This window comes from Poecilia reticulata, chromosome 5, assembly GCF_904066995.2.
Source record: "Poecilia reticulata chromosome 5, P_reticulata-male-v2, whole genome shotgun sequence".
Taxonomy (NCBI): Eukaryota; Metazoa; Chordata; class Actinopteri; order Cyprinodontiformes; family Poeciliidae; genus Poecilia; species Poecilia reticulata.
This window is the reverse complement of record NC_088834.1, coordinates 1649875-1676054: the sequence shown is the minus strand read 5'-3', so window position 1 is coordinate 1676054 and position 26180 is coordinate 1649875. Positions and strand designations below refer to the sequence as shown.

Genomic DNA, 26180 nt, shown 5'->3' with positions numbered 1-26180 from the left:
CGACCCATGTGAGGGATAAATATGTCAAGCTGCCTCCGATTTCCTACTACGACATAGTTCACTTAGTGAACACAAATAGTGAGCTTCGCAGCCTGAAATCTATACAATCTGTTTAAAAGTATTTGAAAAGGATTCACACACTCTGGATTCCGAGGTTCTGCCGACTGGCAGAACAAGTGAATATAAGCTACATATCTGTCTTAGCTTGCAGATAAAAGCTACATTAGCTAAGATAATTTTGCTAGTTCAGAAAGTACTACAGTAAATATCACTGACATTTATCTTAGTATTACACAGAGGAGGGTAGAGTACTCAAAAACTGTAATTGAGTAATAGCTATAGTATACTTGTATGGTTTATAAGTTAGACAGACACGAGGCTAAAGCTAATTCTAAGCTTGTGGCTGTTGTCATAGCAACTGTCAATTACAAAGTTCACATACGTGCGACTTCACATGAGAACTGTGTTTTGGGTTGAGGGCCCCGCGTGAAAATCTGCTATAGCACAAAGCATAGCCATCCTTTATGGAGGATGAGGAGAGGCTTGGCCAGCAGCTGGACCTCTCTTCATCCTCCAGGAATAAAAGGTGCGCGTCCCCTTTAAGAGCCACTGATGACCTCACAGCTTTCCAGGCTTTGTTTGTCCGGAGCAGCCGCTGATCCGCAGACGGACCTCGGAGAGCAGCGGACACCGAGCTACAGCCCCCTCTTTCGGACCCATCTGCAGCAGCCATGCCGTCCGACAGACCCTTCAAGCAGCGGAGGACCTTTGGTAAGACGGCGGCCCGGAGCCCGGCCGGCGGGCCCGAGCCCGGCGGTGGGTGCCTGTAGGCCGGGGGGGATGCGTTGCTGTGGCCGTTGGAGGCTCCAGGCTAAGAGGGGACGCAGCGTAAAGCCCCCCCGGAGGTCCAAATGAACCACCAGAAGCGTTTTAAGCGTAAAGCAGGGGGATATATGTGGGTTCTGGTGCTTTAAGGTTCGGTTTGAAGGCTAACGGCCATCTGGGTCAGTGTGACATCAGGCCCGGACCCAGCGGTACCATCAGAACCAGCAAGGCTAAAACAACTGGACTACTGGTTCCGCTCAGTGTTTACTGGGGAGGGGAAAAACAACATGTGCTGACACTTGATCCCGTCACGCGTGTTCTGTGGTTCAGTTGTAATCTGATTCTGGTGGAGGGGCCCAGTTTGGACTGGGAGGAGCCCAGACTCTTATAATTGCATAATGGGCCTGATCCAGAGGAAAACAGCAGAACCGGAGGAATTGCAGGGGTTTAAAGGTCAGCTAGACTCTGGTTTTAGCTGCAGGATCATGTTGGACTTGAACGGGAACCCAGCAGAACCGCCTCAGTTTCTGTGTTTAGGATGGTAATCTGTTATTTTTAACAGCTGACAGGAACATGAAGGCCGGACAGCTGATCCAGGTTCCGGTCCAGAGTCCAGGCGATTTGTTTACCTGCTGGGATACAATTAAATGATCCTATCTGGGTTTAAAACTGGACCTGGCAGCGTCCACAGACCGGGTCGGGTCAGAACGGCTCGGTTTAATGTATGTGTTCGCTTTATTTACGGTTTAACTAGTTTAATGCCAATTCTATTCAGATTTTTTGTTCTTTGCTTAATTCAGGTTTTATTAGTTTTATTTAAACAATTAAAAAAAATATTTCTAAGTTTAATTCCTGGTTTATTTTTCCAGTTTTTGTTATTTTTCATCCTGGTTTTAATCATTTAGAAAATAAACTCAGACTTTATCCTGATTTTATCCCATCAAGCAATGGGAAGGGTTCCTCTGCCTACATCTCCCAGAATGCTTTGCGTTGTACCGGTCCGTCATGGTGAAGAGAGAGCTGAGTCAAAAAGCGAAGCTCTCGATTTACCGGTCGATCTACGTTCCCACCCTCATCTATGGTCATGAGCTTTGGGTCATGATCGACCAAATCCCGGATACAAGCGGCCGAAATGGGTTTCCTCCTCCGCAGGGTGGCTGGGCTCTCCCTTAGAGAGAGAAGCTCGGTCATCCGGGAGGGACTCAGAGTAGAGCCGCTGCTCCTCCACGTCGAGAGGAGCCAGTTGAGGCTCGGGCATCTGGTCAGGATGCCTCCTGGACGCCTCCCTGGTGAGGTGTTCAGGTCCCACTGGGAGGAGGGGACGACCCAGGACACGCTGGAGGGACGATGTCTCTCTATGGCCTGGGAACGCCTTAGGGTTCTTGGAGGAGCTGGAAGAGGGAAGTCTGGGCCTCCCTTCTGAAGATGCTGCCCCCGCGACCCGACCCCCCGGATAAGCGGCAGAAAATGGATGGATGGATGGATATTAATCAGATGGTTCTGATCCGACCCCCCTGAATCTGCTGCAGTGGAACCAGAACAAAGAGCCCATTCAGATTCCAGAGTTTTCCTGAACTTTGATCCAAGCCTGATGTGTTTATGGGGCATTGAGTATTATGTGACTGGTTCAAAGAGTTCTGAGGAGGACGCAGCATGGACGGGTCTGCAGCTGGTTCTGGTTCATCTGACTGAAACGTTTCTAATGGTTTTATTGGGATCAGAACCTTGGTTTGACCCCTCCTGCTTTTCCATCCACAGCTGATCGGTGCAAAGAGGTGCAGCAGATCCGGGAGCAGCATCCCAACAAGATTCCCGTAAGTCCCCGTCTCACCTCTCTCATTGATCCTGAATCGGGCCGTCTGATCGGAATCAGAACAGAACCTTGAAGTGTCCGTTTGCATCCGTCTGATTCAGCAGCAGGGAGTAACGCTGCTGAATCAGACGCCTCTTTCGCTGAACATTTAAGCTAGGCTGAAAATGCCTAGCTTACTTATGCTGAAATTTAGTTTCAGCATAAGTAGAGCTGAAATTAAATTGGTAATCAATAAATCGTTAAGTGGCATAAACAAACAGACTATAAAAAGTCCATTTACTGAAAGAACAAAACAATCAGAGCAATAATGAAGCTAAAACTCCACAAAAATAAAAACATTCAGCATTTAAACGGCCAGTGTCATGTAAAATCAACTTTTTTAGCTTTACATCATGTTATGTTGTTTTCTTACCAAAAACAAACCTGGAGCGTTGCTTTGAGTCTTTCATGTATGTTTGAGAACTCCTTTAATCGCCATGGCAACCATTCAGCTGTGCAAAGCGCTCTGTTGGACCTAGCCCCTCCTTTGAGGCGCAGCTCCTTCAGACTAGCCAGGATCAATTAGGAGACAGTAAATGCTGTCTTAGCATTCACACCTCACCAACCCAACCTGACTTTTTTTTTTTTTAAACCATTTTAGCTGTTGAAACTGCTGAGCTCGTTGTAGGAGCTGCTGCTCAGAGCAATGCTGGTAAAAACTTTAAAGGGTTAACAAATGAGCCATGTTGGGATGACTTCCTGAAAGAGCAGGAGCTTCTTAAAGAGACAGAGTCCCAATTTCATGGTATTAAATTACGAAATCAAATTTCTTTTAAATCATATTTTTTATATTATACATGGTATTTTTATAACAACTGAAGGTAACATAGATACTTGATTATGTGATAAAATGGCATTATCTGTAAATCTGTTCTATCCAGAACTCCTCTAGTTGCAGGTTTAGCTTCATCTGGTTCACTTTCTGTGAATAAATGTCCTATTAAGGACTTTTTTCCATCCAATTATTAATTGCTTAATTAGTCCTACACTGTACTGATGTTCAGTCCAGCAGAAATGCCAGAGCCTTTCACATCTTAATGGATGTTTTAGATTATTTATTTTAAAAGAAATGTATTTGTATATTTCTTAAACGGTGATTCATAACTAATGTCTTGAGGTGAAAAAAAATGCAATTTAATCGCACATTAATTCCAATTTATTCTATTTATAAGTCTAATTAATTTTACAATTAAAATGTTCCTATCTTCTGGAACCCATAAGAGTACTGAGTCGTTGACTGCACAGCCGTGCCTCTGACTGAGCGTGCATGTGGTGACAGTGGAGAGGAATAAAAAGTAAATCCGTCGATCCAGTCTCTTCTTTTGGTTCAGGAGTAATTTGAAAAAAAGTGTCATCCTCATATTTGGTTTTCAGTTAATTACGCAGAATAAATTTGATTAAATCTATCAATTTAAAGGTGAAAACATGTTGGCAAAAACTTTTTTCTTTTTTGCCTTATTTATTCATTTTCCTTATTTACAGATTTAATAATCCACAAACAGCTTCTATAATTCGGACTAGAAGCTTTTATTATCATGTATGTTATTTAAAGTTGCTGTGAATATTTGCCTGGATTGATTAACTGTCAGGATCTTTCCTGCTCCTGTTCGCCCCCTGCAGGTGATCATCGAGCGGTACAAGGGGGAGAAACAGCTTCCTGTTCTGGACAAGACCAAGTTCCTGGTTCCTGATCACGTCAACATGAGTGAGCTGGTGAAGATCATCAGGTAAACATTGTCTGCCGCTCCAAAACGCTGAGATTAAAACTCAACTGGTTTTCACTGTCCTGATGCACAGAAACCGTTTTAGTCAGACGTGGATTCATTTATCTGAATGAAATTAAAGATTGATGATGAAAACACTGAACTCCGGCATGGCAAAGCGGAAACTAGAGGAAACGCCAATAACAAAGTCTGACACTCAACTTAAACTCAATAAGGATGTAGCTTTATTAGGCCACCGAGGACGTCAGGAGACCCAACAAATCGGCACCCAACGGACGGATTTAAAAGCCCTCTATGGATGGTGCAGGTTTTCACACTTGATAGACCGGTTGACTCAGTTGAGTGGGGACAAAATTGTAACATTTGCTACATTTTTGCTTTCACACAGCACCGTCAAACATTTCAAACTAAGAAGCTGTTCCGCTCTTGGCCTGTGGGGGCGCTGCATCAGTAACCATTGAAGGAAACGACACAAAAACCTCTGGAGACATTGAGAGCAACTTCCTTCTTCAAATGGAAACTAAAATGGAGGTGTCAGAATTTAGCAGTTGGAGTTCACTTCAACCGAACCCAGATCGAGGTTTGGAGGTCCAGAGTTAGCTTAGCATTCACACCTCACCAACCTAACCTGACTTTTTATGGGTTTTTTTTTTTTTTTTTTTACCATGTTAGAGCTGTTTGAAAGTTCAAACTGTGATCTGTTTAACGTCAAACAATTCAAATTTGTTGCATCTCTATATGTGACAGATGTCTAATTTCATGGTGTTAAATCAAGAATATTTATTAATATTTCTGTTGTATTCAGCATTTTTAGGTAACATAGTTACTTTATTGTTCTATAAGATACCTGGAAAGCCAGTGGTGGGAAGTAATGAAGTACAAGTACTTTGTTACTGTACTTAAGTACAATTTTCGTGTATCTGTACTTTACTTAAGTAGATTTAATAATGGATACTTTCTACTTTTACTCCACTACATTTTACAATAAGTATCTGTACTTTCTACTTCACTACATTTCTACAAAAGTCTCGCGTTACTCGTTGCATCCAAGTCGCATTGAGCTTTTTTTCCGTTAAAATGTGAAATTCAGGGATTTAAGGTGGCGCCGTAAAATCCAAGCAATAACGTGACTTAGTGTCTGTTGTCACCCATCGGCTCCACCTTTACTCACACGCGAATCTCCCAGACATGCGCAGTGGTTTCCTCTGAGCGGCAGAAGGTGTCTGTCTAATCGTCAGTAATATAATAGCGCTGCATAAATCATAAATATGGCGACATGTAAAATCAGCAGCGCTTCACTTTCACAGACGGTGGGACTTGGTCCATCTTTTAGCATCACTTGCAGGAAAGCTTAAAGAAAGATAAGCTCCGTGGACGTAATGCTAGCAAAGCTAGCTGTACTGAGATACATATGTTGCATCCGCGATGAAGAAAAGTTGTCACTAATGCGCTGAATTATCGTGTGTTGACTGAGGTGTCGCATATATGGGACAACGCTGTGATCAAAGTCTGCAATATAGTGATTTGACATTCAGGAACGATCGGATTCTTCTGGACGGATCTTTACTAAGTCCTAAAGGACTGAAGCCTCACTTAGAGCCGTTCTTTGTTCTTGTGTACACTGCAGTAGCTAAAAATATATATACATGTGTGTTTATATACATACACACATTTATTTAATGGCGGAATAAGTAAAAGTTGAATGTATGAACGCAGAGCATGCTCAGTGATTGATTTTGTCTCCTGTCATGGTGGCAAACATTGCAGCAGGAGGGAGGGTGAGAACAGTCACCTCCTTCTGCTTGGTTACTTCTTGCTTGTTGAGCCATTGGACAGTGTTCATAGTTGAACGTTGTTTACCGTTAATTGCTATGTTTCATGGTTTAATGGTGCAGACAGTTGTGGTTTCTGACATGAGCATTATGGGCAACCGCCCAGGGCGTTATTTTTCTAGGGATAGCAGGAGACCTCTGCGGATTGTAGCACAACAAAAATGCCATGTTTCTTAGTTTGCTGCGGATTGTAGCACAACAATCAGCAGCAAAACAGAATGAAATGAGTTTTAATTGATACTGGTCAGCTCTAAGTATTTAATATCTAGGTGTTTTTATGAGAATGTGGATCTTCCAGATTAATCTAAGAGCCAATTTTGATAGGTACACTTAATTTTATTGTCATTTAACGCCGAACCCGAGACCAAGACCAGGTCTCGGGTTCGGTGGTCTTGACTACAACTCTGCTACGTGGCTCCTTGGTTGCATGTCCCCCCTCCCCCCACACACCTTTTTTCCATTCCCTTTCAGTTGGATTTCTTTTTATATAAATGTCACTAATGAAGTTCATGCTATGTTAGGACAGGAGACAAAATGTTTCCATCCCTGAAATTATGATTCATAGAATCACATATCAAAGTCTAAACTGTTACAGAGAATAAACACAATAAGAACATATTTAATCTGTGGTATTGTTTATTAAAATGGCACATTTCTGATGTATTAAAATTAAATACGATCGGCACACTTAATGATATTAGCGATTAGGTAATGCATTCAGCAAGTACTTTTACTTTTAATACTTAAGTATTTTTAAAAGCCAGTACTTTTTTACTTTTACTTAAGTAAAATGTTAATGTGATACTTTTACTTAAGTACATGTTTTGAGTACTTTCTCCACCACTGTGGAAAGCACAGAATACTGCCCCTTTAAAACTTGTATGATGGTTGGAAACGTTGCTACCGAGTCACAGATGAAGTTACTTTTCAACTCCCTGCTCAGTATTTTCAGCGTCTTCTTCCTCTAAATCGCTTTATCATTAAATAATGAAAGTTTTGATTCAGTTTGGTTGTTTGCTGTGAAGCTGCAGGAAGTTAGCGTCGTTATAAAGTGATGAAGCTCAACCTCCTCCTCTCCCCCCCCCCGCCAGGCGTCGGCTGCAGCTGAACCCCACCCAGGCCTTCTTCCTGCTGGTCAACCAGCACAGCATGGTGTCCGTGTCCACCCCCATCTCTGAGATCTACGAGCAGGAGCGGGACGAGGACGGCTTCCTCTACATGGTGTACGCCTCGCAGGAGACCTTCGGCTGCTAGGGAGGAAGAGGAACAGGAGAATGGGATGTCCTCTCCACCTTCAGACTCTTTAGTTTATTCAGTTCATTCAACACAAGCTGCAGACGCCAGCAGAGGGCGCTCTGCTGTTTCTCCACACACAGGCAGAGAGCTCTTTATTTTGAAAGAACACAAACTGACCAATCACGTTAGAGAATGTAAAGACGTCGTCTCAAACACTAAACATGCATCTCCGGCTCATTTCAACCCCTTTTAATTGAACTCTTAGTTTTATTTACAGCCAACATGGAGCTTAACCTTTGACCCCGATGTGCAATATTTCTGCCCTCACTCAGCCGTAAGCACAACATCCCAGCTTTTAGTGCCGTAGATTCCCAGGAGCAGCGAAAGCCTCGCGCTGAGTTCAGGGCCGGTCGTAGTTCTTAGTGTTCAGAGCAGAGTGACGCTGCAGCTTCAGGGAGGAGGAGGAGCCACTGTTAGAGGTGAGGAGGGCGGCGCCTCCTGCTGGTCAGTAGAAACACTACAACGTTCAACAGAGAAACCTGTTTAATGTAGGAACTGAATGAGCTTTTTGTTTTGCACATGAATCAAACAGTAAAATGAGGCTCGTTTCTTTTAGGTTATTTCTAATAATCATCTTTTTTTGTACTTGCTCCCACTCTGCCTTCTTTAGCAGGAATTTATAGAAAACCTTTGGTTCTGCACTACAAACCCTGCATGTTTTCACTTTTTTATAGAAATGTTAACTGATTTTATGCCATAAATGGTTTTCTTTTCACTACTAAAGACTTTTTTTAGATGTTTTTTTTTTTTTCAAACCAAAAACATTAACCTATGTGTGTAAAGCAAAGTGTGCGTCATATAATCAAGCTGTATCACCATGTTTTTCTTTAGGCTTCCACCAGGTGTCGCTGTTTTCCGCTGGTGTACATAGATGCATTGCTGCGAGTTGACTCAGAGCGTTTGCCAGTAAATAAAAACAAAGCTTTGAAATGTTTGGAGGTTTAATTTTTACACAAAGCTACAGATCCTGCTTTTGGTCAGCAGAAGGCGCCAAAAGCCACCAAATTTGACCCGTCTTGGAGATTAAGAGCAGAGAAATACTGCCACCTACAGGTGGGAGTTAGTATGAAGACAAATTTTTGCTGGAAATTTGCAAATTTAAATTTTAGCGCAAAATTAAGTACGGGAATCTGTTTTTGCTTGAATTTCCAAAGAAAATTTTATTCAAATTAAATTTGCTTCACGCAAGGAAACCAAATAACTTTATAGCCCAAAAATCTGAGCAAACCAGCTTATAGTGAAAACATTTGATTAAAATGCAATAAAAGGGAGTCAGATGAAAAGGGAGCAGTCAGTTTTATTTTACACATAAAACATCCAACATATTGAGTTTGTCTCCTCACAGAAACACATCTTTCTGCACTTCCTGGTTCCTCCTGCAGAGCTGACAGAATGAGGAAGTGAATCCATGTTCAATTAGCAGCTCAGAAACCTGCAGACCGATTCATCTGAATGAGTCATGGCTCATCAAGATGGCCTCCACCTGACTGAAGGCTCCAACGTCTCTGATCTGGTTAATGAAGTTGGAAAAAAGGCAGAGATGTTTCTGAATGAGGTCCAGCTGCTTTAGGGGGCGGAGCTTCATGAAGGGGGCAAACTGAGGCGGCAGCTTCTTACGCCATGCTGAGGGGAAACAGGAAATCAATGAGTTAAATATGAATAAACCAGCATAATCCAGCTGGTTATAGTAGAAAACATGGCTGTTTGAGTCTGGAAACAGGAGATTCTCAGCTTTAGCCAGACTGTTTGGGATGTAGGTGGAGCAGGTCAGAGTTTCAGCATGTGGAGGTCGCATTTTAATCAACAAAATAAGCAGCATTTCAATTCAAAAACTTTGCCGCTCAATTATTGATTAAATAGACATGAGAACAAATTTTAATCAGTTCTCCAGCCATCAGATTGGTGCAAAGTGTTATTCTATCTGTGTTGCCATTTGGTCCAATGTAAATTGGCTTATAGTAAAAATATAAGTTCATAGTTATATGACTAAATTTATGCTAAGAATGGGTAAAGTTTGGATTTGAAATTGAATAACAGTGTTACATCTGTGTTACAAACTCTGTCATATTGTTTTTGCAACAAAAAATGACAGAGTGAGAGCTCTTAGCAGCAAACTAGCTTTGGTGTAAACTTCTCTGGTAACCATGGGAACCAAGAATCGGAGAAAACTGCTCCAAACGGACGTCATACCTGGGAAGATATTCTTAATTGTAAGTATTTATGTATTTGTAAGTTAGACGTGTTGCTTTTTCTTTGGTTTGATAAAATGTAGAGAAGTGAGCATAATTTTTGAGTGCAACATTAAAATGATCGTCAGCTAATTATCAACATTTCTGTTTTGAGTGTAGCATTAACATTAGTGTATTAGCAAGTAATGTATTTTTATTTATTTATTTTTACCTTCTGTTATACATCAGCTACCAAAATCTAATTATAAAAGGTCAGTTAAGAGCAAATAGGGACAGGGATATTTTGAAATAGCACAGCTAATTCAAGAATAGCGTTGCTATTCTTGTCCATAATTCAAGAGTAACACAGCTTTATTTCACCAGACTGATGGTGACATGCTTAAAACAAATTAAACTGAAGAAATGCAGATAAATTGGAATAATCCTAAAATGAAAAACTGCAACAACACAAACTATTCATGTTTTATAAACCACATTTTTGCTTTCATTTTACTTTGATGGTACATATTTAGTCAAAAGTAGAATTGGGCCACACTTAGCCAAATAAAAGGTTTTTAAAAGAAAGAGGAATTTGTTTTGCATTCTTATAGCCTAGAATATAAAAATTATCTATAGATCAGTGGGTTTTAAAATATATTTTGTAACAATAGAATTGTTTTTGCATTTTTTATATCAAAATAAATTAATTTATATTTGCGGCCAACAGCTACTTTTAGTGTCAGAGTTGTGACCCTTGTTGTAAAAAGTCTGGACACTCCAGTCTAAATACTACACCAGTGTTTTATTTTATCCTCAATCCCAAATAATACCCAAATAATTGGTGTATGTAAAATAAAAAATAAAAAAAGACAGGATATTTCTACTTTTTGAAGTTGTAACTTTGTATTGTTGACTGAAAATATAAAATGCTAAGAATTCCATATAAAATTTTAATGGATTAAAATTTTAAACATTTTATAATCTTCAATGTTTTTATTGAGATTTATTGCAACAAAAGAAACACGAAGCTGATCTATATTAAAAACAAGAATCTGATAAGTGTGGATGGCCTGACCTGTCGATGAGCGAGTCCCTCATGCTGGTGGCGATGGCGGACGCCTGCGCCGCCTCGCTGAGCCGGAACACGCTCTCGATGACGGACACCTCCGTGCTCGTGGTGTCCAGGCCGCAGAACGCGCACCAGTCGTTGACCACCATCCCCGCCGCGATCACCTCGCTGCCCCGGTTCACTGTGCCGGCCTGCACATCAAACCCACTGTTACTACCAGCTGAGGTTCCACTGAGCCCAGAACCGGGCCAGCGGACCGGGACTCACCACCAGGGGGACCTGCAGCAGGGACGACAGCTCATCCTGGTCCTCGATGGACGTCTTGGGGTGGACCAGGCCGCCCTGGTTGCTGAAGGCACAGTAGGACCCGACCAGAACCTGCTCCGCCACCGTCTGACGGAACACCTCCACCTTCAGCGTGTCGGCCAGGATCTCCTCCGTTTCCTGAGGCAGAGGAGAACGACATGGAGGAGCAACTCATCAGTAGGGCTGGGCAAAAAAATCAATACATCGCCATAGAAACATGATCAACATCGATAGATAATACGTCCGATATATTATTCAATACATAGTTCTCATGTGACATGGTACTACTGGAAACTTTGTAGCTGACAACCATCTTGGTAGGTAACCGTAACTAACATTACTTAGCAACAACCTGTTGAGTAACTTGCGCAGCAACAGTTTCATGTTTTGCCTCATAACTGCTTAAAAATAAAAACCAACAGTGTGGAGTGAAAACCGTGGAACAGGAAAGATCACGTCACCACTTTGGCAGCATTTCAGATATTTAAAACCAAAATTAATCAATAATTATTGATCCTAACTGATAAGAAAGGCTTATATCATGATGTGTTTTGTGGTCATATCGTCAAGCCCTACTCCTGAGGACGGGCTCTCACCCGGTCCAGGTCCGGGTGGACCAGCGCCACGTAGTCGTTGCAGGCCACCACGTTGCCCAGCGCAGACAGCCGCTCCTCGACCCGCTGGATCCGCACGGCGTCCGGCAGGGAGTTCCTGATGTGCTGCAGCTCCTGGTCCGTCGTGTTGTTGGGCACCAGCAGGCCATGGCGGTTCCCTGATGAAGACAAGGAGGAAGAGGAGAGGCTCGTTAGCAGACCAGGGAACCGTAACGAGGAAGAAGAAGAGGCTCAACTCACCGACACACATCCTGCCGATGATCCGGCATCCGGCGATGGAGGCGTGAACCACGGGGATGGTTTCTGACAGCTCGCCTTCAAACACGCTGGAAACACAAACCAGGGTTACAACAGCTCTGCGTTTTCATTGTAGTTTAGTTTCATTTCATTCTGACTTTCTGTCTAATTCAATTACTTATAATTAGTTTTTAAGAGTGTTTGCTAGTTTTTATTAGTTATAGTAGTAGTTTTAATTCTTTTATACTCGGGCTAATTTTTAGGTGCAGAACTCAAAAAGTATATTACTGTGATTATACACCGATTCAGTAGTGAATACTCAATGGAAAAAAACATTTTCAAAAACATTAATTATTGTTGAATGACTAGCTATCTCTGATGTTCTGATTGGCTGCTCTTTGGGCCAATAGGAGCTTCTGTGTCGTCCAATCAAGTAACAAGATTGTTACTTTTACCGTTTTCTCCAATAGATGATCAATAAATATTAATAAAACTTAGGAATTATGATTAAATGCAGCTTCTGTTTGCAGTTTAGCAATAAAAATCAGACTTTTTTTATAAAACCAGATGCCTGAAACTCATGTTTGGATGTTTTTGAAGAGTCATATGTCCGTTTCACTTAAAGAAGTTTGTCACTATTGTTTTTAAATTTTATTGTGAAATTAATTGATTAATTTTAGATCCAGTCCAGAAAAACAATTCTCCCGATCCATCTGCATGGTTTATCTGCTGGAGGACAAACTGACCGCTTCTCATTTTCTTCTTCTACTACTTTCCAATGTCCATAATTTACTGTTCACCCTTTGCTTCCTCTCAGTTATTTTTCTGATATGCCTGTGATTCCTTCCTGGAGGACTGTTAACATTTCACTACTTCTTGTTCACTTTTCTGGTTCTGCTGGAGATTTCTTCCCGTTTTTCCTCTCCACTGTCGCCACATGCATGCTAACTTCTATCTCTCAAGTGCATCGAGATGACATTTATTATGAATTGACGCTATGTAAACAAACTGAATGAATGAGGCTAACTAGCATGTCATCATGGTGTTGGACGGGGCCAAAGGTTCTGGATGTTAGCAGGAGTTCTGATCCGGTCTGGTTCTGACCCAGCAGCTCGAAGAGCTGGGTTTTGCTCTGGTTCAGCCCAGCTGGATCACCTGGTACCGCTGCTGGTTGGTGCTAGTGGGGTAAAGTCGGTTGTTGCCTCCCAGTCAGAACTCCGGGATTACCCGCTTCGCCCAGATGTTTGACTGCTGTCAGAACCGAGGCGCGTGCGCGGCAGGTGGGGACCCACCTGTAGAAGTTTTCGGAGCCTCCGATGGCCACGAGGCAGTAGGTGTTGGTGAGTTTGGCGAAGCAGCCGATCTCGTTGTTCTTCTCGAAGGAGGCTCTGACAGCCATGATGAAGAGGCGGAGGAGGACGAAGGAGGAGGAGAAAGTTCAGCTCCGGGAGAAACAAAACCGTTCTTTTCTTGAACAGGAACAGAAATTAAAGTTATTATCAGGTGATCCAGCAGCCTCACGCACTCTGGGAACTAACATGAACCTTTAGCTAGCTCTACCAGCTACTAGCTCTACGGCTCCTACCTTCAACCCCACGTGTTGACTTCCGCTTCGGGGTTCCCGTAGTGACGTAGCGCGTATGGTGCGTCGAACTATTTATTTGCTATGAGTCAAACATTTGGTATGCTCGTTATAAAACACAGAGATCTTCTTTATTTTATTCTTTAAAAGTTCAGATTTTTATATTTGTCTCCTTTTTTAATTAGTTTTTATTTTTGCGAGTAATTTTTGCCCATTTGTTTCTGAAGAATCCTTGTGTTTTGTATATTTTCTTTTCATTTGTATATATTAATTTCACTTACAAATGTAATGTAATTTTAATTATTCTATTTTAAACATGTATATTGTTCTAATTATTCCTTATATTATTTTTCACTTTTATTTATTTTTTATATACATTTTCAGCAATAACATCGATACCAAGTCATTGTCAGCATGTTTGTCATGTTAAAAACTACTCTATATGTATTGATTTTTAATTTACTTTGTATCAGGTTGATAACAAAACATGCAGATTGCACACTTCTAATGCATCCCTCCATCATTGGTCTCCATGGAAACCAAACTACACCCAGATCAGACTTTCCAGATGCTTAGCTGCTAAGTGTCATTGTTTGTCCAGTTGGTTTTGCAGTTCCTGACTGATTCACACTTTAAAATTATTTTATTGGTTCCTATCCTCGTGTTTGTCTCCAGCAGGTGTTGCTCTCACATTTCCAGACTGAATTTAATCTAAACAATCAGTGAGTGAATCCATAAATCCAATCAGAGCGGCTCCTCTTGTTTAATAAGCTGCATAGCAACCAGCTTCACGCTGCTCGCTCTCAGCCAATCACAGAGGGTTCTTCTACTGACGTAAGGTGCCCTGTTGTTCGTCACTGCTGTGCAACAAAGACCAGTAGAAGAGCGTGAGAGCATCACTCTGACTAGTAATGCTGACCGGGGGGACAGATGTGTAATAATCATTTAATCAATAGATTACTTTATTGTTCTTTTCGTTTTAAGGGTAATTTTGTTTATTCCTTGTTTTTGTTGTTTATTTATTTTGGATATTTAAAATGTCTCCCAGTTCCAGTGTTAAATGATCACTAGGATTTAAAGTTTATTATGACAATGTCATTATATTACTTGAAAATGGTCTCAAAACAACATTACTTTATCGCAATAACTTAATCGTCCATCTGGTTCTGAACACAGCTCAGACTCCTAGAGATGTTAGTACCATCTATACGCCTCGGAGTAATGCCTCTTTTCACTCTCTAGGATCTCTGCAGCCGTCCTCTCAGCCGACACGTCGGAGCAGATTGTCTGCCTGGAAACATCGGAAACTGATCGGAACCGCCGTCAGACAGAGACACGGTCCTCCCCGGACCCCCAAGGGCCGATTAGGTGGGAAGACGTTAATTTCTGTTCCAGATCATATCCCACATCCGGCTGTCCTGTAGGGGGCAGCAGCGGAGACAACCCGCACTAGAGAACAGATAAACTTTCTCAGAATAAAGCAGTCCAGAGGTCATTCCAACCGGCAAACCGTCCCAGATTTTCTGACGGGTCAGAACCATCATCGCTCATATTCAGGAGAAAATCTGGAAAAATCCGCTGGGATTGTGGAAAAACTGGATTGGAATAGTAACTGGATTGGGTAAAATCCAGGTTTCTGTGACCCGGGTTGACTCTGAATGATGGCTCTGATGGAAGGATAGCTGAGATACGGAGGTCCAAACAGGATGGGGTTCATTTACTGCTGTCACCATCCATCCATTCATCCATTTTCTGCACACCCTTGTCCCTAGTGGGGTCAGGAGGGGTGCTGGTGCCTCTCCAGCGAATGTTTCGGGCGAGAGGCGGGGTCACCCTGGACAGGTCGCCAGTCTGTCGCACACTGCTGACACCAGATCAATATTATTATTACTGCTCACAGATGATTAATCTGAATTATGCCTCTGTTTCATAAACTAAAACTCACTCTGACTTTGTTTTCGGATCAGAACAACTTGGCTTGGGTCTGTTTCATCTCTCGCCTGTTTTTCTGTTGGGGTTTCTGGTTCTTCTTGTTCATCTCTTCCCTCTGCGCATATTTAAAGGTTCAGTATATGTGTTTTCCAGCCACACAGTGCCATTTTATAGCACAATCAAGTTACTGTGTTAGCTGCAGTTGTTATACATATACTCAATATGACTTAAAAGAAATTAGACTTTGTGATTTAACGCCTTGAAATTGGTTCTCTTTAAAAACTCCTGCTCTTTCTGAAACTCCACCTTCAGGAAGTTGTCACAACATGGCTCCTTGTTTAACGTTTTCACCAGCATTGCTCTGAGAAGTAGCTCCTACAATGGGCTCAGCAAATGCTAGTTTCCACTCGGTGTTTGCTAATTGCTGCTGGCTAGTCTGAAGGAGCTGAGTGTGGGAGGAGTTGTGCCTCGAAGGCGAGGCTAGGTCCACCTGGGCATTTTGCCCAGTTGAATGGTTGAAAAGGAGATTTAAGGGTATGAAATAATCAAGGCAACACTCCGGGTATGTTTTTGATGAGGGATAACATTATGACATAATTTAAAGCTAAAAATGTCGATTTTACATGATACTGCCCATTTAGCAAAACCTGGCAGCCATCTGTGGTTTTGCAGAATCAACCTGCCGCTGAATCTGGGTCTCAGACATACTGCGGTTCTGGATGGATGAGGACAGACAGACAACAACAGGACCTGAGAGGATAGAGTTATTTTTAGACCGATCTGATCTAATCAGACAATGAGGAGGAGGAGACTGGACGATGATGAAGGTCATGACTGAAGCAATTCTGAAGTTAGAAAAGATGTTCAGTTTAATCCGTCGTGATAGGAGGAGAGAATATTCTGCAGCGAAGGTTAAAGGTCAGAGGTGACCTGGATGTTGGAGATTTGATGACAAAATGTTGATTATTTAGAGACTTGACTTGGAAATAATGATTAGTGACCTTCTCTGGATTTTTCTACTTTAACATAAATATAAATACAGCTAACAGCAGAGCATAAAAATCCTGTTCGGGGGGGCTGATTTTAATTTCCCAGCATGCATTTCCTCCCACTGTGAGACAGTGTTGAGAAGAGGAAGGTGACCTGAACATCTGCTTCCTCCGATCTGATCAGAGACGACCTGATAACCAGGAGAGGAGAGGACGTCTTGTCCACTTCCTGTCTATCACCACCGTCCATCTCGGTTCACACACCTAAACACACACACATACGCGTTTTCATGAAACATAAAGACGTATGACAAAAATAGGACTAATGGGGACGTGCCTTTCCAAATGTTCTAGAGGCCCGAGAATCAAATGATTTTATATCTATTCTCCCAGCAAAACATTCATCCATTGAGATTTTAGCTAGAATTATATTTTGATCAAATCGGATTTTTATGTGATTTATGGGGACGTTGTCTGGTTTATGTGACTTATGAGGGCTATAATCTCTCTAACCTTTATTTCATGTTAAAGTGAATTGTGAGACCCAGAGATACACACAATATTTTCCAGTATATGTAACTTATGAAGATCAGACACACACACACACACACACACACACACACACACACACACACACACACACACACACACACACACACACACACACACACACACACACACGGAGCAGTCAACTTCAATGAAATATTCTACATAGAGGTTCTAATCTGTTTCTCAGTCAGAATAAAGCAGTTTGAATTTATGTAAAATTGGTGTTGGCAGCTACATTGAGCTTATTATGGGATGGATGACAGTTGAAACCAAACTGTTGGTGGAAACAGGAAGTAAACTCTTGACTTTGTTGTGACACCTGTGTGACTAGTAGCTCCAGTAGGGGGTAGCAATCTGCTGGATTTTCATAATAAAAGTCCAAGCATTAACTGGTTTTCTGCTCAGGTCTTAAAATTGACGATGGAAGGAGGTCAGAGTCATGAGAAAGAGGATGAGGAGCGAGGAGGAGCTGAAGAACATAAGAAGCCTGAGGAAGCTGAATCTTCTGAAGGTAAAAACACAGAAATGTGAACAATTCAGACTCTTATTTCTGATGAATTAATGCTGTTCTTCTCCTCAGAGTCGTCAGGTGAGCTGCCCCAGTGCAGGATGGGAAACAGGATGGTGGACAACATGTGCTTCATGATCTCGTGCACCAACTGGTATTGAACTGGTGCTGACTGGGACTACTGGAAGAAGATGGATGAAACATTCAAGAAATAAATCTTGAGGAAATTTGGTCTTCAGTTCCCAGGTTTAATCATAAATCTGTTGAAAAACCATCCAGGCGTTGTTTATGTTATACTACGTTTATGTTAGTTTACTGCAGGAAGAACAGAGAGGTTGCATGATGAGGTCAGAACTTGAGGTTCTGTTGGACAGAGGAGGATTCATGGAGTCACCTTCTTGTTATTTATCTAAAATTAATCTGATTACCTTCATCGCTGCATCAGGCTTGATCCTGCAAAAGCTGAAACCAGAATTTATACATTTGCTGCGGTGCTCTAATGGCTGAAGGTAGAAACACGGCTGCTGCTAAATTTTCTTTTTTTTTTAATCAATGATAAGGAGAAGTTTTGGTCAAGGCAGAGTTTTTCATCCCTGCTTCCACTGAAATGCTTCAGTTTCTCCGCAGCTTCAGCAGAAAAGATGCAACAGCTGGTGACGTGGAGCTGATTCATCTGGATTTAAACTGAGGCTCTGATGATAAAGATTGAAATGAAAAGATAATAATGGATTTCTGAGGGGTTTTTAGAGGGTTTCACATTGGATCAATACATTATTTGCATTAGGAAAAACTATGAATAAAAATACAAATAAAATAATTGAAAACCTTTTTTGTAAATATTTTTATTGATTTTATAGATTTCCAACATGAAAAACACACAAATGTGAGAAAACATAATGTAACAAGTGGCAATGCATGTGCATAAAATACATGCAGAGTGCATATTATTTAAATGTACCCATCAAAGTAAGTACTGGTTGACAAATATAAAATACACTTTCTAAGTTAGTCAAGGAAAATCTGATTTTCTCCAGATGTCATTTCATTTTTACATTTATCGTGTTTGATTTACATGCAGAATTAAACATCACTGTGAACTCACTACTCCCAAGGTGAAACATGGTAGCGGCAGCATCATGCTGTAGTAAGATGGATGAAGCTAAATCCTGGAGGAAAATCTGTCAGAGGCAGAAAATGTGAGACTGGGATGTAGGTTCACCAGGTTCAATGTATCTCTGTGGCAGAAGAATCAAGATGTTGCAATGACCTAGTCAAAGTACAGAGCACAACCTGACTGAAAAGCTTTGTTGGGAATCGGGTTATAGTAGTATAATAGTTTGGGATTCTTCATTGTAGTTTAGTTTTATTTCGTTGTGACTTTTTGCTTGTCTATTTCAGTTGGCTTTAATTAGTTTTTAGAGTGTGTTTGCTAGTTTTTAATAGTTATAGTAACAGTTTTTTTAATGCTTTAAATTTTTAGGTAAAGAATAAAAAATATGAAAATTATCACAGAAATGTATTGTGATAATTTCGAAGAGTCCTGACCTCAACTCGATAGAACACCTTTGGAATGAATTAGCGCGGAGACTGAGATCCAGGCCTTCTCGTCCAACATCAGTAAGTGACCTCACAAATGAGAGAATGATCAAAAATCCCTATAAAAACTCCTAAACCTTGTGGACAACCTTACCAGAAGAGCTGAAGCTGTTCTAGCTGCAAATGGTGGACCAACGTCTTATTGAACCCTATGGATCAGGAATGGGATGTCACTGAAGCTTATATGTGAGTCACTTTTTGGCAATATAGTGTTTTTCTGATGGATAAGAATTAAGGTGTTGTAATGGCCTAATCAAAGTCCAGAGTTGGGACCTAGAGAGCTGAGCGGAAACAGAGTTCTTGTTTTAAGAAAACAAAACTTCATCCATCAGTCTGGATGTTTGGATCTCAGTTTGTTTCCATCAGCAGAAATCTCCACTGTCCTCACCTGTTCAGGATCAGCACACCTGCATGCTGTCAGAGTTTCAATCTGACCAATCAGGTTTCATTTGACGTTGTGTTCTTCATGCTGAGAACATCATAGTTTGTATTTGACCACTGAGATCTTCATCGGCAGAATTTTTACTTTACCTGCAGTGATGATGTATGGAAACATCCTGTCAGTGAAGGTGTGTGTGAAGATGTGTATGTGTGTGTTAGTATCCAAATCAGTGAACAACAGCTTTCCTCTGTCATAGTCCAGATGCACTCTGATCCTCTGGAGTCTTTTCTGGACAGATAGATCTATGAGAGGAGCTGCTGGAGAACGTGCTATGTATTTACCTTTATAGAGCTGTATAACCAACCGTCCAGACAGTATCTCTCCTTTCCTCTGGACTGACTGTGGTAACACACCAAGCATCCAGGCTCTACCATCTCCAACATCAACATCCCAGCTGTGGGTCCCTGAGTTAAAACCCTCAGAGCCCAGGACGGACCACCAGATATCAAATCTCTCTGGATTATCAGGAAGCTGCTGTTCCTCTCCTACAGTCACACCAGTCAGATCATCAGACAAGATTATTCTTGGATTTGCTGTGTTTGGGTCCAGAACCAGAGGAGTGTAGGTCACCATGTCCTTCATGTTGCTCCAGATGTTGAAGGCCAGGTTGCCCAGATGTTTGGCCTGGTCTATCAGAGCTCCTGAGGGCAGCTGTGGATCCTCCAGCAGGGGGCAGCGCTGGACTCTTTCCACTGCAGCCTTGTAGTTGTGCAGGAATGAGACGTCTGCAGCTCTCAGCTCCTCCTCTGTGGCTCTGACTGTGTCTGAAAGAGCTGCTATCTCTCTGCTCAGAGCCTCCATCTTCTCCTTCATCATCCCTCTCTTCTGCTCCTCTTCCTCCCTCAGTGCAGCCAGCCTGGCCTCCTCTTCCTTTGCCAGAAACTGATGAAGCTTCTTAAACTGCTCAACAATCTGCCTCTCTGTGTGTCGGGCCTGGACCTTCATGTGTTCTGCTGTCTGATCAAACTCCTCTTTAACTTCCTTCTTCAGCTCCAGCTTCTTCACTAAAGGCTCCAGAGAAATTTTCAGTTTCTCCCTGTGTTGCTGAGCAGCTTCATCAATGGGTCTGAATCTGTGGTTGGAGTGTTTTTCTGAATCTCTGCAGACGAGACAAACTGGCTCCTGATGGTTCAGACAGAAGAGTTTGAGTTTCTCAGAGTGCAGACTACAGTGACTCTCTGAAACCTTTTGTATTTTCTGCTGTAGGACTGATTGACACCGGTTCTCCAGAACCAGATTACAGGGTGGTTCCATCCTTGAAGATCTCCTCTTACAAACTGGACACACACTTGCTGGTTTCTCTCTCCACCAGCTCTTCAGACACTCCCTACAGAAGCTGTGGCTACATGACAGAACAACCGGATCCGTTAAGACGTCCGTACAGACCGGACAGCAGAGATCCTCCTCTGTCCTGGAAGCCATTTTGTCTCTGAGTGAAGCTGAAAACACAGAAGGTCCAGTCAGTCTCGGCTCCCTCCCTCCTCTACTAACTTCCCTCAAAGTGACTCTGAGTGTTTTGGTCCAACTCACCTTCAGTGTGAGCAGCTTGAAGCAGCAGAGTTGGAGGTTTACACTTTTCCCTTCTGCAGCTGGACTCAGTCAGAGGAAGCTGCTAGTTTGGTCTGAAGGTGAATCTGATCGACTCTCTGCAGGAACCAACGATCAGAAACTGATTCCTGCTTTGGTTCACTTCTGATTGAAGTTGTGTTTCAATGCAAAGTCCAGAATTCAACCTTTGAGCTGCCATAAAACTCACTGATTAACAGGTTTTATTTTTCTTTGCACTGATCAGAATATATCTGTAATAAAGATGGAGGTATAAAGTGATTGAACCATGTCAACTTGATTCTCATTCATTCTATTTCTTTTACTTTTTGTGACGTCTCATTCCAGAGCTGGTTGGCTTGACCTGTAAATGAAAACAATACAATTTAAAATAAAACAAAAAGCTACAGAAATTGATACATATAAACTCTTTTAGAACCTCTGAGAAGTTGTTCCCACCATTCAGTTACCAAAAAAACAATATAGTTCAAGGAATTTTGATTTGTGGAAAACACCACTAATAATAGTTTCATATACAGAAAATACTTTCATTTTTTTAGTCTGGGGAAAAGACGGCGTCTTCCTGGAGTGTTGTGGTGAATAGAGAGCTGAGCTGAAAGGTAAAGCTCTTTATTTCTATGCGTTCCCAGCCACAGTTTGGGAACGCAGTTCCCTCTGCAGGGTGGATGGACTCTCCCTTACAGATTGAAGCTTGGTCATCCAGGAGAGACTAGAGCTGCTGCTTCCACACAGAAAGTAGCCAGTTTAAGGTGGATCAACATGTGGTTAGGATGAACGCCTCCAGGAGGAGACTCAGGAAGACCAGGACACGCTGGAGGGACGATGGTTCTGCCAGGGAGCGAAGAGGGAAACCACGAGGGATCACAGAGGCTTGGAACAAGGTTCAGCACCGACGAATGGAAGGACCGGCAGCTGACCGCTTACAGGTGAACACACCTGCTGGCTCCACCCCCACATCTCTAGCTACTGGGTCAACTGCGCCCTCTGGTGGAGACAAGATGTAAAACCAAAACATACAGTCACCTCTAACCCTGAAACAGCGCTGCTTCTTATTTGACTACACGTTTACTTTATGATTTTATCAGAATTTTCGCAAGTTTCTTAACTTTTTTTAATGTATCGTTTCCTTTTAATCACCTTTAAAGACATTAAATAGAACTTTAAAGTTTTTAGTTGGCTGTAGCTTTTGCGTTGTGTATGTCAGAATTTAATAACAATAACTGCTCTTTCTAATTACAATAAGTCAAGACTACAGTGGTCCTACTGATTAGATATATAGAAACAATATGTTAAAGTTCAGCAGTTAAGGTAAAAAAGTAAAACTATTTCATATTTAGGAGCTAAATCCAGCCACCCAAAGCCACAGGAGACAGTAAACCCTCATTTTAAGTGATGAAGTCTTTTATTGGCATTTCTTAGAACATGGTGGTGTTGGTACAGAACCGGTGCCAAACAAACTCAAAGGGAGAGAGAAACCGTTTTCAATTTTCAGAATAAAATCCTTCAGAAATAAACCATAAACTGGAAACAGAAACATGGTTGTTCATCTGAAAAATGCTGCAAATGACAGAAATAATACTAAGATTTTTAAAAACATATTTTTTGTATTTACAGAACTTGAGATGAAACTGAATTTCAAAAATGCTTCAGTATTTGGAGTCAAAAATCAAGATCTGATTTTTTTTCTGCTAATTTTTATTTTATAATCAACCCATTATTAAAGAACAAACAAAAGTCAAACATTATTTACAGAAAAATATTTTTTCTGTTAAGAACAGAATTTTTCTAAATCTTTCAGATGAGTCAGCAGTAAAAAGTCTGAACATCTGAAATGTTTTTCTGCGTCCCAATAATTAAAGACAGGAATAAAAAGTAAAGGCAACAACAGGTAAGTTAAAAACCAACTCTGGGTTTTCCGGCAGATTCGCTTGGATTCATCAGGAAAATTGACTCTGGAGGAGTTTTCAAAAATAATTCAACTAATGATTGATTGATTCTCTTTTCAGTTTGAACATCTGTTTTTTAAGTAAATCTTTTTTTGCATCTTTCTTTTTTACATTTTGTCCTCATTCTGTTTGAAAATATTAAACTTTTTCATTTCATGTAAACTAAAAATTAAAACGAAGCTTAACTCTCCAATTTCCAAAAAGAAAAGAAATTCAAGTAAATTAGACCTGCAAGCAGTTATAACGGGTTCCTCGCCCAACCTGGCAGGCCATTAAAACTCATTAAAATTAAATCATGCAACATCTGTGCTGCCTTTTTTTAAATTCATGTCTTTCCATGTTTGCTTTTATTGCATTAAATAATATTTTTCTCTGAATGAACTGAGTAAAATCTAGAAAATAATGAGTGTTTCAGTTGCTTGCTGTTGTGTTGAACTATTTGCTTTCAGCTTTGAGAGCTGAACTTTGCAGAACATCGGGAGACTGAGGTCCAAATGACTGGACTCTGGTCACATGGGACTGTCTGTTATCTGCCCAGTACAAACATCCAGAACCAGCAGTTTGGCCCAATTCTTCCTGAAAAACCCACACAGCTCACCTACTACTTACAAAAATCTCATTTATACATATTTTCTCTATGTCCATTACATGAACAATGCAATCACTACAGAACATTTTCTTCAAGTACTTTTCTTTATTTTCCACAAACAGACATTTGCTGAAATACACAGTAATCTGCTTTTCTGTAAATCTCAGTAAATATGTACAAACTCCAATATTTTCATTTTCTGCCTAAAGATAAAAAAACGTGAATCAGATGAATGGATATTTTTTTCAGCCAATTATTTACCCCCCCCCCCCCAAAAAAAAAAAAAAAAAAAACCCGGTGATGCTATTTTGCCATGTCCATCTTTAAAAATAGATTGTAAATCTCGACGAGGTTTATTATTATTATTATTAGCCATTATGGAAAGTGTCATCTTAACTCTCACAACTCTAAAGGTCACTGTAATTTAAGCTGCACATTATTTAGTTTAAACCTGCAAAAAGTTTTCTGCACAACCAGAAACAGAAGCGAAGCTCCCTCAAGGCGTCAGGCGTCGTAAGGCGAATACTGGAAAACTACCAGATCAAGAATCGGGACCAGAGTCTGACTTTTTTCTTGTACAGCTGGACCTGCTGCCAACAAAGGATTAACTGAAAACAGATGCAAGCCGCACTTTTCAAATTTTTATCTATGAATTAATGTATACTGTTATAGAGCATTTTGTGTTGGTCTGGGCCTCAAAATAAATCAAAGTTGGTGGCTGTCATAATGCAACAAAGTGGGAAAAAAGTTCAAGGGGTATGAATATTTTGTAAGTTTCTATTTGTGCAGCTTGTACAAAGTTTGGAGAATACGTTCATAATCCAGACATTATGATTTTTTTCTTTCTTGCAAATATTTAAACTGCCTAAAAAAATCAGATGTCTGAAGTTTGATGTAAATATCTGCACACATTTTCATTTTTAGGACAAGTTTTGTTTAATTTTGGCAAAAATGTCTTTGGAAACCTTGGAGGTTATAAACATTAACTGGAAACTCTAGCAAGCTAAGAGCTAATGAGGCTAGCTGGGATTCGTTAGACTGACGGCTGCAGGCTAAGAGCTGAGTCTGATGATAGAAAAGAAAAATAACAGTAAGCAACACATAAGTAGTAATAAGTTTGGCTAAATTAATGCAAAATAAAGATGATTCTAGTATTTTTACGGCAAACTGAATCATATAATATTCAGAATAAAAACAAATAATTGAATTAAGACACCGAGTAGTTATAATAAAGATAGAAGTATTTATTCTAAATCATGTGTTATAAATACATTTTATAGTGAGGAACTTTAATCCCTGCAATAAATCATCTTGAATATGTAATTCATCTTGTGCTATCATAAAATTATTTTGAATTTTCCTTAATAGTTCATCATTTTGATTTTGCCTTCTGTGTAACTTTTTGGGTTTGGAGTTGAAAAGGATCAATAATGATGATCAACACTAGAATATTGGATTTATTTTTGATATGAACCCACCAGAGAGCAAACAAAAGCTAAAACTTGCATATTTTTTTCCAATAAAAAACAGATTTTTCTTAGTTTGGTCCAAACAATTCTGCAGAACTCTAAGCAGATCTGAAGCGAAAGAGGCTGAGAAAAGCTGGAATACATGAAATCCCCGCAGAGCGGCGATGTTGGTGAAAGAGGAACAGATCAGGGATTAACAGCCTCTCATGAAGGAGGATGAACCAGATCATTTTCTGGGGTAAAAACTCTTTATGACTCAAAGAAAACAGCAAAGTTCTGGACTGCGACTTACTTAGCAGAGATTTTTAACCAGAAATGGAAAGCAGTGAACTCCTAAAATCTCTCTGGGAGACCAATTATCCTCAGTGTGAGTCACCTCAGAGAGGTAACACCATTTACATCAACAGCTTGGGCGTTTAAATAAAGCATGCCTTATAGTTCAAACTGCAGTGATGCTGCGGCGTTACATAACGCCTTAAATCTACTTTTCTGAAATTCGCTGCCTCTGCAACACCAGCTGAGTTAGAAAACACCAGAGCACCCTGGGAGTGTCTGATTTCAGGAAAGAAAGACACAAAACTGAAAACTGAAACTCAGCTGCAACTGGAGCATCAAAACGGTCAAAATGAATTATTTTAAATGTAAAAAAGCACCTGCTGCTGACGTAAATTGACAAACATTTTAAATGAAAACCACAAAAAAGCATCAAAAGTTTGAATTAAAATTATTCTCATTGAGATGACGCTTGCATGCTAACATGCTAACACACTAGCACCTTCACTTCCTGTTCAAACAGCAGCAGGATCCATAAAAACTGCTGCTTCCCTTCACATCAGCTTCAGTCATCAAATTACTCCTGAAGTTTGCAGACGCAGAATGGCACAAATGCCATCAAGTATTCGTAATCTTATTTATCACTAAAAAAGCACAAAACATAAAACAAAAAATGTGAAAGCTACCATATTGTTTAGCTGGCAATGATTTATTTTTTTAGAGATGCTAATGTGTGTATTATCAATTAAAGCCTGCCAGTAAGTTTTCTTTTTTATCGGAAGTGAGTTAAAACTGGAAAACAACTTCGTGTCATGA

The 26180-nt window shown here is 40.8% G+C and overlaps 3 protein-coding genes across 4 annotated transcripts; 1 reads left to right on the top strand and 2 right to left on the bottom strand.

Moving 5' to 3' along the window:
- The first annotated feature begins 470 nt into the window (after nucleotides 1-470).
- Nucleotides 471-17715, top strand: map1lc3a (microtubule-associated protein 1 light chain 3 alpha). Its single transcript, XM_008408267.2, has 7 exons — nucleotides 471-771; nucleotides 2584-2639; nucleotides 4298-4404; nucleotides 7325-9739; nucleotides 14748-14873; nucleotides 17381-17486; nucleotides 17556-17715. The coding sequence occupies exons 1-4, from the start codon at nucleotides 732-734 to the stop codon at nucleotides 7485-7487; spliced, it is 366 nt and encodes a 121-aa protein (XP_008406489.1). The 5' UTR covers nucleotides 471-731; the 3' UTR covers nucleotides 7488-9739; nucleotides 14748-14873; nucleotides 17381-17486; nucleotides 17556-17715.
- Nucleotides 8809-13573, bottom strand: eif6 (eukaryotic translation initiation factor 6). Of its 2 annotated transcripts, none has more exons than XM_008408265.2 (7): nucleotides 13509-13573; nucleotides 13216-13392; nucleotides 11927-12012; nucleotides 11669-11844; nucleotides 11034-11210; nucleotides 10773-10957; nucleotides 8809-9152 (listed from the first exon to the last, which is right to left on the bottom strand). In XM_008408265.2, the coding sequence occupies exons 2-7, from the start codon at nucleotides 13320-13322 to the stop codon at nucleotides 9143-9145; spliced, it is 741 nt and encodes a 246-aa protein (XP_008406487.1). In that variant the 5' UTR covers nucleotides 13323-13392; nucleotides 13509-13573; the 3' UTR covers nucleotides 8809-9142. The 2 variants fall into 2 exon arrangements, with proteins under 2 accessions (XP_008406487.1, XP_008406488.1); XM_008408266.2 differs by having other exon boundaries at nucleotides 13468-13534.
- Nucleotides 17716-18335: 620 nt separating the features above from the next.
- LOC103464359 (nuclear factor 7, brain-like) lies at nucleotides 18336-21545 on the bottom strand. Its single transcript, XM_008408399.2, has one exon. It carries the CDS (start codon nucleotides 20941-20943, stop codon nucleotides 19558-19560), a length of 1386 nt encoding a protein of 461 aa, XP_008406621.2. The 5' UTR covers nucleotides 20944-21545; the 3' UTR covers nucleotides 18336-19557.
- Between the last annotated feature and the right edge of the window lie 4635 nt (nucleotides 21546-26180).

Coding starts and splice junctions, on each gene's coding strand:
- map1lc3a (XM_008408267.2), top strand. CDS start 732: ATGCCGTCCGACAGACCCTTCAAGCAGCGGAGGACCTTTG. Junction 772..2,583: donor CAAGCAGCGGAGGACCTTTG/GTAAGACGGCGG, acceptor TTCCATCCACAG/CTGATCGGTGCAAAGAGGTG. Junction 4,405..7,324: donor GAGCTGGTGAAGATCATCAG/GTAAACATTGTC, acceptor CCCCCCCGCCAG/GCGTCGGCTGCAGCTGAACC.
- eif6 (XM_008408265.2), bottom strand. CDS start 13,322: ATGGCTGTCAGAGCCTCCTTCGAGAAGAACAACGAGATCGGCTGCTTC. Junction 12,013..13,215: donor GGCTCCGAAAACTTCTACAG/GTGGGTCCCCAC, acceptor TTGTGTTTCCAG/CGTGTTTGAAGGCGAGCTGT. Junction 11,845..11,926: donor CATCGGCAGGATGTGTGTCG/GTGAGTTGAGCC, acceptor TGTCTTCATCAG/GGAACCGCCATGGCCTGCTG.
- LOC103464359 (XM_008408399.2), bottom strand. CDS start 20,943: ATGGCTTCCAGGACAGAGGAGGATCTCTGCTGTCCGGTCTGTACGGAC.